General features: G+C 44.5%; 1 protein-coding gene across 1 annotated transcript in view; it reads left to right on the top strand.

The window, feature by feature from the left end:
* Nucleotides 1–13,965, top strand: part of SLX4IP (SLX4 interacting protein) — a 137,768-nt gene extending 123,803 nt beyond the window's left edge. Inside the window, exons 7-8 of the mRNA XM_066595644.1 lie at nt 8,096–8,202; nt 8,937–13,965. Coding sequence (XP_066451741.1) covers nt 8,096–8,202; nt 8,937–9,627 — 798 coding nt within the window. The 3' untranslated portion in view covers nt 9,628–13,965. The remainder of the gene's footprint in view (nt 1–8,095; nt 8,203–8,936) is intronic.
* Nucleotides 13,966–14,738: the final 773 nt, after the last annotated feature.

Genomic DNA, 14,738 nt, shown 5'->3' with positions numbered 1-14,738 from the left:
TCCAATGGCTTGAAAAATTGTGCATATAGATAAAATGACTTGCTTGTTACCTCCACAATCTGAAAACAATTTACATGAGACAGTGCAGAAATAAACTGCAAACTTGTCATTTACTTTAACATATAAGGACTTGTTTTGTTTAAACCCCAATGACAGCTTGTGGTAGCTGATTGCCTACAGTTTTAGAATGTCTGCATGGATCTAAAGGACCATTTAGACGGGAGGAATGTTGGGCAAACGATGCCCGACACTCATCCCCGCACATACTAGCTCCCGTGCACCTGCACGGTAGCTAGTATCGCTGGCTCATAGCGGGGAGGCTGCAGGAGATTTCACTCTTCGCTCTCCCCTACCCCTCTCCATTGACATAACATAGCTGCCGTTCAATACTGAAGGCTTCTATTTACACTGAATGATCAGCGATCAGCTCATCGTCCGTCATTTATGCAGAATAAACGATGGACGATGAGCAGATCACTGATCGCTCAGTGTAAATAGCAGCTGTTCAGTACTGAACGAGAGCTATGTTAAATCAATGGAGAGGGGGGGAGGAAGGAGTGAAATCTCCAGCCGCTCCGCTGTGAGCCAGCGATACTAGTTCCCGTGCAGTAGCACGGGAGCAAATATGTGCAGGGACGAGTGTCGGGCATCGTTTACTCGACATTCGTCCCGTCTAAATGGGCCTTACGTAAAGATGCCCATACATTTTCAATAGTCCTTCTGACTCCCTCAAACACTTGATCATTAAGTTTGGCAGAGCATTCATGTGTTTAGAAAGTAGCTGCTGCCATGCAGCTTTAGCGGCAGGTTATCTCAATGGAGAACAAGAACATCGGGTGTTGAAATTCAAAGTACTCATTCCTTTTTTTACCGACGTCATCTGTTGGGAGAGTCAGAAGTCCCCCATAAACATATGGTAGCTGGACGGTCCTGCCAAAATCTTGGGGTTCAGAAAACTTTTCTATTTTCAGTAAATGAACTTTATGTCCTAAGAGCTGTCCAATAATTACACCTACTTGAACATACCTTAGGTAAGCCCTAAAAAAATGAATGTGTGATTTACATAAATAGGCAGTAATGAGTTAGGGCGTACAGACAGCCGGATACATTATAGTTTTAAGTAAAGGGTCCAAAAGAGATTTTCTAGGCAAAAACTTTTGGTAATCTATTCTCAAGATAGTAACATAGCTTGTAAGGCCGAAAAAAGGTATATGTCCATCCAGTTTAGCCTCTTAACCCCCAATGTTGATTCAGAGGAAGGCAAAAAAAAACACCAATAAGGTAGAAGACAATTTTCCCCAATTAAGGGAAAAAAAATCCTTCCTGACTCCAATCTGGCAGTCAGAATAATCCCTGAATTACAACCCTCTTAATGTTATTAATAGAAATGAGCGAGCATACTCGGTAAGGCGATATACTCGAGAGAGAGCATCACCTTTTTCGAGTACCTGCTGGCTCATCCCTGAAGATTTGGGGGGGGGGGGGCGCGGGGGTCGGGGGCGGTGCGGGGAAGCGGGGAGGAGAGTAAGAGAGATCCCTCTCTCTCTCTCTCTCTCTCTCTCCCCCTCCTGATCCCCTCTGCAACCCCCAGCTCACCCTCGCGGCCCCCCCGAATCTTCATGGTCGAGCCAGCAGGTACTCGAAAAAGGCGAATGGTCTCTCGAGTATATCGCCTTACCGAGTATGCTCGCTCATCTCTAGTTATTAATGATTATAACATATAATATTGTATCGCCCAAGAAAGACGTCCAGGCCCCTCTTGAACTCTTTTACCAATTTTGCCATCCCCACGTCCTCAGACGGAGAGTTCCATAGTCTCACTGCTCTTATAGTAAAGAACGCCGTTTTATGTTGATGTAGAAAGCTTCTTTCAATAGGTCATCAATAGCTTTAATCGCCAGGGACCCACTGCTCACCCAAATCACTGTAAGTTTACCAGGGCAGATGTGCGTCATATAGGGGTCAGGTGTAGAAGTGCACAAGCTTGCTTCACTCCCATTGAAATCAATGGAAGCTGAAGGCGCTATTACACTTGCACATCTGTCTCTGAGATCGGAGGCAGAAGTGCTTGGACTGTAATAGCTGGCTTCAGCTCCTATTGATTTCCATGTAAATGAAGCCAGCTTGTGCACTTCCACGTATGTCCCCTATGATGCACATTCGGCCCGCTACACTGACAACAAGCCGGGCGATCAGCTCATCCCTGGGGATCCCAAGCGCTGGGTTCATGGTGATTAAAAATTGAACGGTACTCGTGGATTATGTCTCCACCAGGAACTATGGGTGGAGACATGACTTGTGTGGGTTAAGTTAAAGGGAATGCCCACAGCTGGCGATTGGCTACTTTGCTGCTGGCTCAAAATAGTGCCTGAGACCCGACGGGGAGAGCTGGAAAACCTTAAGCGGTGCACAGTGCATCCATCATGTGGCTGGGGACGGGAGCAGAGGTGAGCTGCCGGTGACCTACATCCATGTGACAGCTGGTCCGGCTTAAGCGGCAGCGCCTCCATCTATGCAGTCATGTGACAGCTGGCCCAGCTTCAGCTACGTAGGAAGACAGGAGCAGAAATGTGAAGAAAGATGTGATGGCAGTTCCCGGATCAGAGATGGTTGTCCGCCGGGGACACTGACATCGGCCGAGGTGGCAGGGGATAGGAGGCTGGAGGACAGATGATAAGCGACCCATGGGGACACTGAAAGCAGGGTCGGGAGCGGATATGCAAGGCTGTCGGGGAGGGAGTGACAGTGGGGCCAGGAGGGGAGATGGGAGGCCGGTGGGGAGAGTGCCAGTGGGACCAGAAGGGGAGATGGGAAGCCGGTGAGGAGAGTGCCAGTGGGGACGCCAGCATACATGGCTGAAGGCCGGGTTGAGGTATCGGCTTGTGACTGCGGAGGAGTGTGTGCATCAGCCAATCTGCAGCTGTGAGCGTCACCAGGCCCTTCCCTATTACTGAACCCGGCCAACCCATGTCCACCCATTCTTCCGGTGGAGACATAATGCACCAGTACACAATTGAGCTATCCTGAGGACAGGTCATCAATAGTTACTGCCTAGAAACATCCTTTAAAGTGCCCTAATGAAGCGAACTGTAAGGCAGGTCACATTAATGAGGCTTTTCCCAGTTTTTTGTAAGGTGCAGCTGGGAAGGTAGTTTTGACAGATGTGATTTATGTGCTGGCCAGGACTTTATAAGGTTGCACCTATCTCTAGTTTAGCAACATAACTGACTTTTGTGTTTATTTTTCTGTTTTAATAAGTCGAGGAGACAAATTTTTAAGTTAAATTGAGTTTTGCTTTTTAATTTTGGCATGCACTACAACTAGTGATGAGACCCAAGTATAAAAAGATTGAGAAGTCCAGTCCTAATGGGACTAAAAATGCCAAAATTAAGAATAAGACATTTTAGATAATTTTTGCATCAAAAATATGTTTCTCTCATGCTGACAAGGCATACAAGCTGATGTCTGATAAGAGATTACAGGAACAATGGTGAAATGTCTTTATGCATTCTACCATTATAAAAAGTTACTCTAAAGATTTTACTACATCAGCAAATAGAAGTAATGATTGTCGAAATGTAGGAAAGTAAAACAGCACATTTCATGTGGTCAAAAAGGACTTGGTCTTTAAGAGGATAAAAGCAGAACTTTGTTGGTTTTCCTGTCACTAGAGAGCAATGCATAGTGGGAGATCAGATGACATTAGCTCAGAGATAAGTTGTTCGGTCACATGACTGTCTGCAGAGTGCAGATAAACTACATCTAGATTTCGAGAAGGAACGATTAATTTTTAAATTTCACTTTAGTTGAGAATAATGAAGAAAATGAAAACCAGCTCAAAGCCATTTAGAAGATGACGAAAATATTTTCCGAGTTAATCAACTTGTTGTAAACATTTCAATTATGAAATATTGTCTAGAAACGCAGTTTTTCCATAGACATTAGTGGTAATTGCAGTGACATCCAGTGCTGACATCCAGTGCATGGTGATAGCAACTTGTGGATCTGCATGTCTATTGCCAGCAACACCACTTCTTGTGCTGAAGTCCAGCTTTGCCACTCCTAGTGGGGCATGTGCCCCGGGTGCCAGGGGAAGCTTAGCCAGAGGCATTTAGATACAGGACTAGGATGGTGAACTGAATGTTTGTCCCAGATGAAGGAAATCTTAATGAAAACTCTTAATTGAGTGGTCATCCATTAACTTACATCTATTACCTTTAAGCTGGCCATGGACATTAGATATTTATCTGCAGATTATTGGCAGACCCAGTTTATTTTAGTAGTATATGCTGTTAATCTTATGTGTATGACCACCGCAGAGATCATTGGCAACAGATCTCACCAAATTTAGTTTGATCTGCCAATAGTCAGCAGATAAATGTCTCATGTCTAGGGCCAGCTTTAATCTAGCCAGAAAAACACAATTCTAGGTCTAAATACAAGACATTATGTAGTATCCTTAAAGGGACTGTCCAGTTGTGAACTTGTGATAGCCTATTTGCAGGACAGGCCAACAGTAGTGGGTCTGCTGCCTGGTGTCCCCAGCAACCAGCTGTTTGCCATCCGACGGACTTGCTCATGCACCAAGCTGATTTCTGCAGGAAGCACACAGCTTCATTCCCACTGCAGTAGCCTGGCTCAGTATCATGGGCCAAGTTCTAATTCACTTCAGTGGGAACTTTGCCTGTAATACCAAGCCTAGCCACTGCAGTGGGAACAGCGCTGTGTGCTTCCTGCAAAAATCAGCTCGGTGAGCTGCTGATTTGGTGGGTTCCTGGGCGGCAGACCCCTGTTGATCTTTTATTCATACCCTGCAGATAGGCCATGATTAGTTTACAACTGGAAAGCCTTTTTAATACTGCCGAATCTCATGCTAGGTGCAGAATTATTCTGCTAAAGCTCTATTTCTGACAGTATCTGTGTTGTGTCCTCAATGCACATTCCATGTATATGTAGTATAGTCCAGGTGTTACATAAAGAAACTAAACAGAAGTGCAAGGTAGTGGCCCTGTGTAACCCAAGGTAAGGGAGGGTTTTCTGTAAGATCACCCCGGGGACCGTGAAGCTTCTTTTTCTGTTTCTTTTAAGTAAACAAGTATGTGGAGCAAGCTAATAAAAGGATTGCAACACTGAAATCCATGATATAGCCAGTGGCTGTCTGTCTCAGGGTGAAACAAGATGCTTCATACATAGTAGTTTTTTTCAGCGCACATTAAGCAAACACTCTCCAGTAATGCTCTCTCTTAACGTGGACAAAATGAAATCTCCTGCGGTCCATGGAGGAAGTATAGCCAACAACCACAAACCATGCTCATCCAAATGTTAGCCTTATGTTTTAACTCTACAATCGCCAATGCTGAATGGAACCTTGAACTGAATAACATACATTTCTATATTTGCTTAAGGCAGGGACGTAAAAACCTCTGGGTCCGAAGGCCGCATTGTTACATTGTACTGCCTAAAGAAGCCATATTGACATCTTGCTATAATCTGTGCACTGTTAAGGCTCATTTACACAATGATTATCGCTCAAAATTCGTTCAAATGACCGCAGGTAATCTTTGCGTGTAAACGCGCACATCGTGGACTTTTCGTCTGAACGATGATTTTAAGGTGAGCTTAAAATCCAGCGTTCAGCTGCAGAGAGATAAAGTATCTCTAAACAGACCGCATGCTGTGTTCTCAAAGGGAGTCGAGAAATTGCTTTGCATTCTGCCACATGCTGGGCTCTGCATACAGCTCCCAGAGGCCTGTTTAAACACAAATGAAGATGATAAAGTGTTAATGGACATTCGTGTCCATTAACACTTCATGCAAAGTGATCGCTAAAACTTTCAATCGTTTGAAAGATTGTCTTTGCATGTAAATGGGCCTTTAGTGCTCAATAACTTTCAGTTCTTATAACATATTACAATTATTTTACTTCTTTTCATTAGCATTATAATAGTAACAGATTCTAAATGTCCTTCCTGTACAATGCTGGATCAAGTAGCATCATGCATCGCTTAAAAGGAACCTGTCACTAGTCAACCCTTTAACCCCTTCCCTCACCATGACGTAAGGGTACGTCATGGGAGCGGGGTACTTCCCGCAAAATGACGTACGCTTACGTCATAGGGATAGCGCAAGATCATGACAGATCTCGTGCTATCCGGTAGCGGGAGCTGGCTGTCACTCATAGCCAGCTTCCTGCTGCAACAGCTGGGGTGCATCCGAGATGCATCCCCCACTGTTAGCCCCTTCCCTGCCGCGATCTAAGTAGATCGTGGCATGGGAAGAGTTCACAAAGGGAGCACGCTTCCTCTGTGACTGCAGCCAGCTCTCACGATCTTATTGGAGAGAGCCTGGCTAGTTACCATGGCAACACAACGTCAGATACCGGCGTCCTGTATTGCCATTGCCTATGATCGCTGTAGTAAGCGATAAGGCATTGCAGGAGAGAAGTCCTGCAATGCCTTATTATAGCGATTATCAGTGCTACAGTGTAAGTCCCCCACAAGGACACAAATGGTGTAGAAAAAAAGATCAAAATAAAATAACGGACAAAAAATAAAAATGTAAAAAAAAGTTTAAAAAAATACTTTATAATGCTTTTTCTCATATTAGCATAAAAAATATAAATAAAAAACCCAACATATTTGGTATCGTCGTGTCCATAAAGTACAATAAATTGAATATGCTTTTTATTCTGCAAGGCAAAAAGCGTAAAAGAAAATGCTAAAAAACTCAGTTTCCAAAAAGCCGTATGTACCCCAAAATGGTAAGCGTAAAAACTACAACTTGACTCGCAAAAAATAACCCCTTACAGAGCTCCGTCCATGGAAAAATAAAAGTTATAGCACTTTGAATGCAGTGATTTAGAAAAAAATTTTTTTTAAAAAGCGTTTTTCTTGCAGAAAAGTGGAAAAACAAAAAAACCCCTAAGAATTTGGTATCATTGTATTCATACCGGCCCGCAGAAAAAAATGTATTGTCATTTATGCTGCATAATTAACGCTTTAAAAAAAATCTATGGCAGAATTGATGGATTTTCTCTCCCTGCAATCATAAAAAAAATAATAAAAGTTTTACAATATAGTCTATGTATCCAAAAATGATACCAATAAAAACTACAGTGCACCACGCAAAAAAACAAGCCCTTATACAGCCACATCAACGGAAAAGTTATGGCTTTTGAAAGTTGGAGATGAAAATTCCCCAAAAATCGTTTGGTCCTCAACGCCAAAATAGGCCATGTCCTTAAGGGGTTAAAGGGGTGGTCCTATCTGAGACCTTCATGGCATAACCACAAGATATGGCATGAACGTCCAATAGGTGCTTAGCTTCTCTCTGCCCACTGTGTGTAGATTGACAGATCTCTCCCTATACACAAGCAGGAAGAGAGCTGTCGGTCTACATGCTGCAGGCGGGGAGAGGCCGGCATGGTACCTATGTAATTCGGAGCCCTAAAGAAGACTTGAAAGGATGTTTTTTTCCCTAAAACGCTGCAACATTTCAGAATACAACATACACAGGTCAATGGGCATACCTGTCCTAAGTTCATGCTGTCGCTTGCCTCGGGCAGCCTGAACCTGGTGACGGATTTCCTTTAACTTGACTGATACAATGGCAAAGTTGGTGCAATTTCCGAGACTCAAAGATCCTGAAGCTTAGAAAGAGTAGTCCAGAAACAAACCTTCTGCATGTTGTGTGTAGGCCTTATACTACATTACTAATAGCTGTTGCGCAATGGAAACTGGTATCAACATTCCGAAACTATTAATGGACAGAAAAGGTTTGGTGTCGCATCGATCCCTTCCAAACAATGATCTATTAATTACATAATCTACCATAAAAAATGTACTTCTAAAAACTCACCCTTAGCAAACCTGGCATTTTTTTTTTTTGCATCGGGGACACTTATTACCTCATCAACACCAGGGCTGGTTTGGAAAAACTTCCATCCTTCTCCAGTTTTGAACAATGCAGCAAGCAACATCTGTGAGTCTTGGACGCAACGAGCTGAACTCTCATTTCGTAATCTAGAGTTTCCTGGGTCAGCTTCCAAAGCGATGTCTAATTTTATTACTGTTTTATTGTCTTTTCAATTTCATAGAAAGAGTCTTCCAGCGGAACGTCCGAATATTTTGCTGAACACAGAGAATGTGAAATAAACAACAGATTATCCGCCACACTGAAGAAGCAAGCTGCGCTGAAAAACATGTAAGCTTCTCCTCTGAGGTGACGATATCATGAGCTGACGGTGATGTCTGAATTTGGGCCATCCATAGTTAGGTCTGCCAGTCAAATCTGCAGGGAATTCATATTAAGCTGCACGGTGTCTTATAAAGAAACAAGATGGGGACAGCTGTTCCCCAATGATGACATCCCCCCCCCCCCCCCCCCCCATCACGTCTTGACGCCACTTATTTGCGTAGCTCCTCTTTCAGGATATGGAAGAGTTGGCATGTGCCGAACTCGCTCGATAACCTAGATTGATGGCATGATGATCTAGGTCTCTTGAGCCTCCTTTTTCTAATTCTTACATACATTGTAAATTATGGCACTGGCTAGAAGTGTATTGAGCAATATCATTAAGTGCCTTGGGATGCATTCCTTAAAAAAGCCCTATTTATGCTATAATATTTTATTCAGCCTCCACTGAAACTCGATCCTCGTATGCAATATTGACCTTAACATCTGTAACAAATTTAGTCAGCACATTGTGAACTTCTCCATAGCCAAGTGACTAAATATGTATATATGTACTGTATATCCGTGCAAGTAGAGAGGATGAAGTATGATAGAATTCCCTGCCTGCACACAATGTTTCTTGTCATGGTGATATCTGTATGGCAGCTTTGTTACTGTACAGGACGGATGTTTTGTGAGCCTATTAAACTCGGAATGAATTACATGAGCAGCGAGAAGAACGAGCCTTGTTTTCTAAATTACAGAGTAAAGAAGACAAAAGCAACGAAAGACTCTAGCCCCGAATCCGGTAGGGACTATAAAGCGTGCTCTCGCCTTGGGCTAGCGGATTGCGACAAAGGAAGCAAGATTAATACCCAATCTGAACCACAGAGTAGGAGTGCGGATCAAGCCGAAGATTGCGTAAATACCACGCCGAACAACTTGGAGCTTCCTGATGCCGAAGTGGAAAATGATGTTAATAGCAGACAGCCCTGCAGGACTCGCAGCCAGCACAAACCCCAATCTGCAGAGTGGTTACAGGCACAAGACCCGACCAAGACTCTTTCCTGGATGTGTGAGTCAGCGCTGCCAGAACACAAACAAACTCTGCGAACAAGTATTATGCAACAGAAGAGGAGACGACACAGCTCGGAAGGGAAGCCTACGTTCAGCTGCAAGAAGACAAATCTGAGGGATGATACCTTCATCAGGCCGACCCAAGAGCTTGTAGACCCTTTAGTTTTAAGGAGTCCTAATGTGCAGAATTTCTCTGTAGGTGATGCAAGGGAACCAGGGGAAGAAACCGTCAAACACGAGGCTGTCACTGGTGAAAGCAAGCCATACATGTCATCAAATGGCACGCATGAAGAGAAAAACCCTCAAGGGAGCAATAGGCCCACCACAGACGTTCAACCTCGAAAATTAAAACTGCAGAGACCCAAAAAGTTAAATTGATTCAAGTTTACATTCATGGTCTTATTGAAAGGGGTTTTATGCTTATAAAGTCCTGATTCCTGTTATAGATCTAGAACTTCTGCACATACAACGAATGAGACAACCAGGCTATGGACTTTTACACGACTCATTCGCTAACCCTACCCAAGAATGGCATGAAAAGATGGTATAGTAGAAAGTTCAACCCAGTGCATTTATCGCCTTGGCCACCCAGTTCTGTGTTGTGTAGAGCCGCTTTAGGGTGCATTCACACGTTGTTTATTTGCTACAGTTTTTTTTGTGGATTTTGGTGCAGATCTGCAGCAGATTTCAGCCCTTCAATTTGAATTTAATTAAAAGGGTGAAATCTACTGCAGATCTGCAACCAGCTCCTTTTTTACACGTTCAGGTTATGAAAAATGGATTTAGTTCAAGCCATATATCCATCTGTGGAACCCATTTTACCATTTGTATGTCAGCAAACTGTACATAAGCATTTTAGTAACTGCCAGAGCTGCATTCACAATTCTGTTGGTTATTGTTAAGTCAACATCTTAGCTGAGCTCCTATAATGCGTTGGCATACTTAGTTTTGGTAATGCTACATTATGTCTCCATCAGAATTATGGGTGGAGACCTACAGGGTGACAGGTAGCGCCCCCCACACCCCACCCTAAGCTCTGGATTGGTTGCCATCCTTGTCTGGTAGAAGTGAGGGCACAGAGGATCCAGAGATTCCCTGCGGTATGTTTGTTGCCATGGGGGTCTCGTGGCTGAAATGTCCACAGCAGCTTCTTCAGCAGCCGCTACTGGCTCAGCGCTCACTCCCCATCTCTGAAGGGCAGTTGGACCCGCTTGCAGTGGTGGGCTGCCAGAAGCAGGACTTGCCGCAGTGCCCCTGCCCGGAGCGGCTTCCAGGAGCTGTGCGGCCAGGGCCGCAGCGGGACAGCTGGAGCTGTTTAGGGGAGGTGACCTGCCTTGGGGTCGGCGGCCAGTAGTAGCCAGTATAGGACTGCCGGAGCCGCTTGTAAGCTGGCCATCAGCTGGATGGTAGGAGCAGTAGCTTGCTGCCCCTTAGCTACATGGAGCAAGAGCCACCACCGCTTCTACCGCTATGTGTTTTTTTTCCGTCCGGGAGGGGAAAGCATGGAGCAGGAGCTGCCGCCGCTTCCATCCTCAGTGAGGGTGTGTAGAAGCTGTGGTGTTCCCTCTACCTCCGCCCAGCCAACCCATGTTTCCACCCATAATTCTGGTGGAGACATAATGCACCAGTACCCTTAGTTTTTCTTACATCATGTTACTAAACTTGCTTTTGTATGAAGACCACACTTTTTTCTAGAATACTCAAGACTAGAACACTCTTTATACACATTGACCAAGCAGGAAGTCCTGGATGATGTCAGCTCTTAAGCCTGCAGAATTGTGAATGCAGCTCTGGGCTATAATGCAGCTATAACCCAGGATCATCAATACTGTAATAAGCATACAATGTATGTAGTCACCCATTTGATTTAAATTATACTGGTTCCTGGTTTTATGTAGCTCAAGTTTAATTATTGTATAGTATAGTATGTAATGTTTTCTAATCTACTTTGTTTCGGTTCCTTACTATTTTCAAGATCTGTTTGTTGTTAGTGAATTAAACATTCTTCTTTATATCCAGGGGCTAAGAAACCTGTACAAATCTATTTCTGCGCCCAGTTAAGAGGTTGATACGATTATATCCATTCTACGTCATCAGTCTGTCAGCAGATATCTCTCATGCGCTGCTGAATTGCTACTATGTATCAATGCATATAACATACATTCAATTGGAGTTCAGAATATTTCCTGGATTTGATACAATTGATTCAATTTTCATCTGTGAATAAGACTAGGTTGGAGGGATTTTTAGGATTTGGACATTAAAAATGTTTCTGTTGACAAACGTCAAACCAAGATCTTGAAATGGTGTATATTGGAAAGATGAATACAGAAACCTCTTTCAAGGGGTTTTATCACTACCACCGAAATGTTTCTTAACAGTTGGGCTTGGCAAAGAATTAAGAGAAAAGACTATACTCACTTCTATTCAGCCCCCATGATGCCAGCTTCCGGCGGTTTGGCCGGTGGAAGTCAGGTGACCTCTGCCACCAATCAGAGGCCTTAGCATCACCATCCAAACTCCTGGCATCAGTGCTTACATCCTGGGCTCCATCATGCCAGGAGTTTCGGATGGTGACACATTGGTCTGTAATTGGCCACATCGGTCTCTTGACTTCCTTCGGCATCCTGAAAGCTGGCATCTGGCTTGTGTTAGCTGTTCAGCTGCATCCAGAAGAGAGGTGGGTAAAGTCTGTTTTTTTTTTTTATATTATTTTTCACTAGGTCCAGCTGCTTGAACACTTTTGGTGATAGTGATAAAACACCCTGTAACGCTATATATAAAGTTTAAAATGTTGCTTAAGGATTAAAATGTGCCAAAAGACCCAAACTCACATCTCACAAAGCTGACAGTGGTTTTATTAAAGGGGTTGTCCATCTAAAAGAATGAACCCATATCCATGGGATAGGATGAGTATCTGATTAGTGATGGTCTGATTGCTTGAACTCTCACCGATCACAAGAACAGGGATGCTGAACGTCCCCTAATGAATGGATTGGTAGTCATGGGTACACATTATTCCTCCATGCTTTTCAGTGGGACTTCCAGAGATAACCAAGTACAAGCATGTTCTTGACCGCTGCTGTGCTCATTTGGGGCTACACAGAACTGCATTCTTGTGATCATTGGGGTCCCTGCAGCCAGACCCCCACCAATTACACATTTATCCTCTATCGTGTGGATAGAAGATAAGTACTTTGGTGGGACAAGCTGTATAAGCAGACTGGGCCTTATTCTCGAATCAGTGAGAGGGATCACATTCTAGTAATTCACCCTTGCATGATCTATCATTGAACTTGAGGCTACTTGGCACTAAGGGTGAAACTAAGGGATGCAGTGATTGTCGTTGCATACATGCCCTGGAAACTGAGTGGGCCAAAAAGTGTTCTTTGGTCCATATAAGGAATCAAAAACTATAAATTACATGTGATAATTGAAGGGCCTTGTCACATCATTAGCATTGAGGCCCCAGAGCTACAAGTTACACCTCTGCCAAGAAGAGGATTGTGGGTGGTTTGGTGACTAGAACCATGGACTTGTGTTGTCAGATCAGTACTAAAGCCCCATTTACACGGGAGAAATGTCGGGCAAATGATTCCCGACACTCATCTTCACATGTACTCGGTCCTGTACAACAATACGTATTGCTGGCTCACAGCGGGGTGGCTGGAGGAGATTTCTCTCCTCGCACTCCCCCGCCCCTTTCCATTCACTTAACACAGCGGCCATTCAGTAGTGAACGGCTGTTGTTTACACTTGAATGGTCATCGTTCAGGAGTTTATGCAGCCTAAACAGTGGACGATGAGCTGAACTTTCAGTGTGAATAGCAGCCGTTCAGTACTGAACGGCTGCTGTGTTAAGTGAATGTAGAAGGGCGGAGAAAGCGAGGAGAGAAATCTCCTACAGCCATCCCGCCCCCCTGCTGGCCGCTCTGTGGGTGAGCCAGCGATACTTGCTCCTCTGTAACAGCATGGGAGTAAGTATGTGTGGGGACTAGTGCGGGGCATTTTTTACCCGGTATTCGTCCCATGTAAATGGGGCTTAAGTCTGCTGACAGATGCCCTTTAAGGGTATGTCTGGCTGTAGCAGAAATGCTACAGAATTTCTACAGTGGAAAATTCTGCAGCATCTGACCATCCAAAACAGAGTCCAAGTCCGAATCATTGGTGTGGATTGTGACTCAAAATCTGCAGCCAATTTTATAACATACAGCGCTCCCCTCACCTTCAAAGTCTTCGTCTGTCAGAGCTCCCCGCTACCCGCTGGCCTGTAGTGAGCGCAGGGCCGCTGGTCAAGTGATGTGGAAGTGGCATAACCTGACCAGCGGTTCTACGCTCACTGCAGCCTACCGGGTGCCAGGGAGCGCTGTCAGCCGACGACTTCGGTGGTGAGGGGAGCGCTGTATGTTATGAAATCAGCTGCGGATACGCATCTGATTTTGAGTCAAAATCTCCGCTAATGGTGTGGATTTTGACTCTGTTTTGGATGCGGAAATGCTGTGGAAATACTTTGCATAGAAAGTTTGCATAGCCCTTGTATGAAACTGTCATTTATTTTTTTTTTTTTTTTTAAATTTAGGGAATATTGGGCAATTCCTGAACAGAAACACCCAAAAATAGGACACGTTATAATTAGAGATGAGCGAGCATACTCGCCATGGGCAATTGATCGAGCGAGCATTGCCCTTAGCGTGTACCTGCCCGCTCGAGAGAAAAAGTTCGGGTGCCGGCGCGGGTGAGTGGTGCGTTGCGGCAGTCAGCAGGGTGGAGCGGGGGGGGGGAGAGAGGGAGAGAGAGATCTCCCCTTCGTTCCGCCCCGCTCTCCCCCGCAGCTCCCTGCCCACCGCCGGCAGCCGAACCTTTTCTCTTGAGCGGGCAGGTACTCGCTAAGGGCAATGCTCGCTCGAGCAATTGCCCTGAGCGAGTATGCTCGCTCATCACTAGTTATGATCTTTCTATCTCACGGCATCGCATTTGCTTGCGTAAATACACCAATGTAAAATAATACGTTCTTTTCAAATGCCATTTCTGTACATCTCGCAACGCACAGAAATCCTGCGTAAAAAATCACCGTGTGAATGCACCCTTAGCACAAGAGAGTCGCCGATGGGCAATGTCTAATCAGTTGTTTCATTCTTGTAAGCTTTGTGACTAATTGTTCCACTGGAGCCACAGGATTCCGTGTTGTGGTTGTAGAGTTGATGGCTCCACGGTGCGCCAAGCGTCACATCGCTACCTATTAGCTCAGGTGTTTGTTGCTTTTATGTTTTGTTACTGTTTTTAATAAAGACTTGTTACTTCTGTTCTTTTCCCCAGCGTATAGTTTATATACTTTCTATATATGCAGAAAACTGAAAACTACCAATATGACTGTTTGTTTACTTTGCGTTTTAGCAAGAGAAAGCAGCCAAACGGGTCTAACATCCAAGCTTTCCCTGAGTTGAATGTCAGCAGGGCCCGTTGTACACGTATGATGCAGAACGTCATTC

This window comes from Eleutherodactylus coqui, chromosome 3 (assembly GCF_035609145.1).
Source record: "Eleutherodactylus coqui strain aEleCoq1 chromosome 3, aEleCoq1.hap1, whole genome shotgun sequence".
In the NCBI taxonomy this organism is placed as follows: domain Eukaryota; kingdom Metazoa; phylum Chordata; class Amphibia; order Anura; family Eleutherodactylidae; genus Eleutherodactylus; species Eleutherodactylus coqui.
Note: the sequence above shows the minus strand (reverse complement) of the source record. Positions and strands in the feature narration are given on the sequence as shown.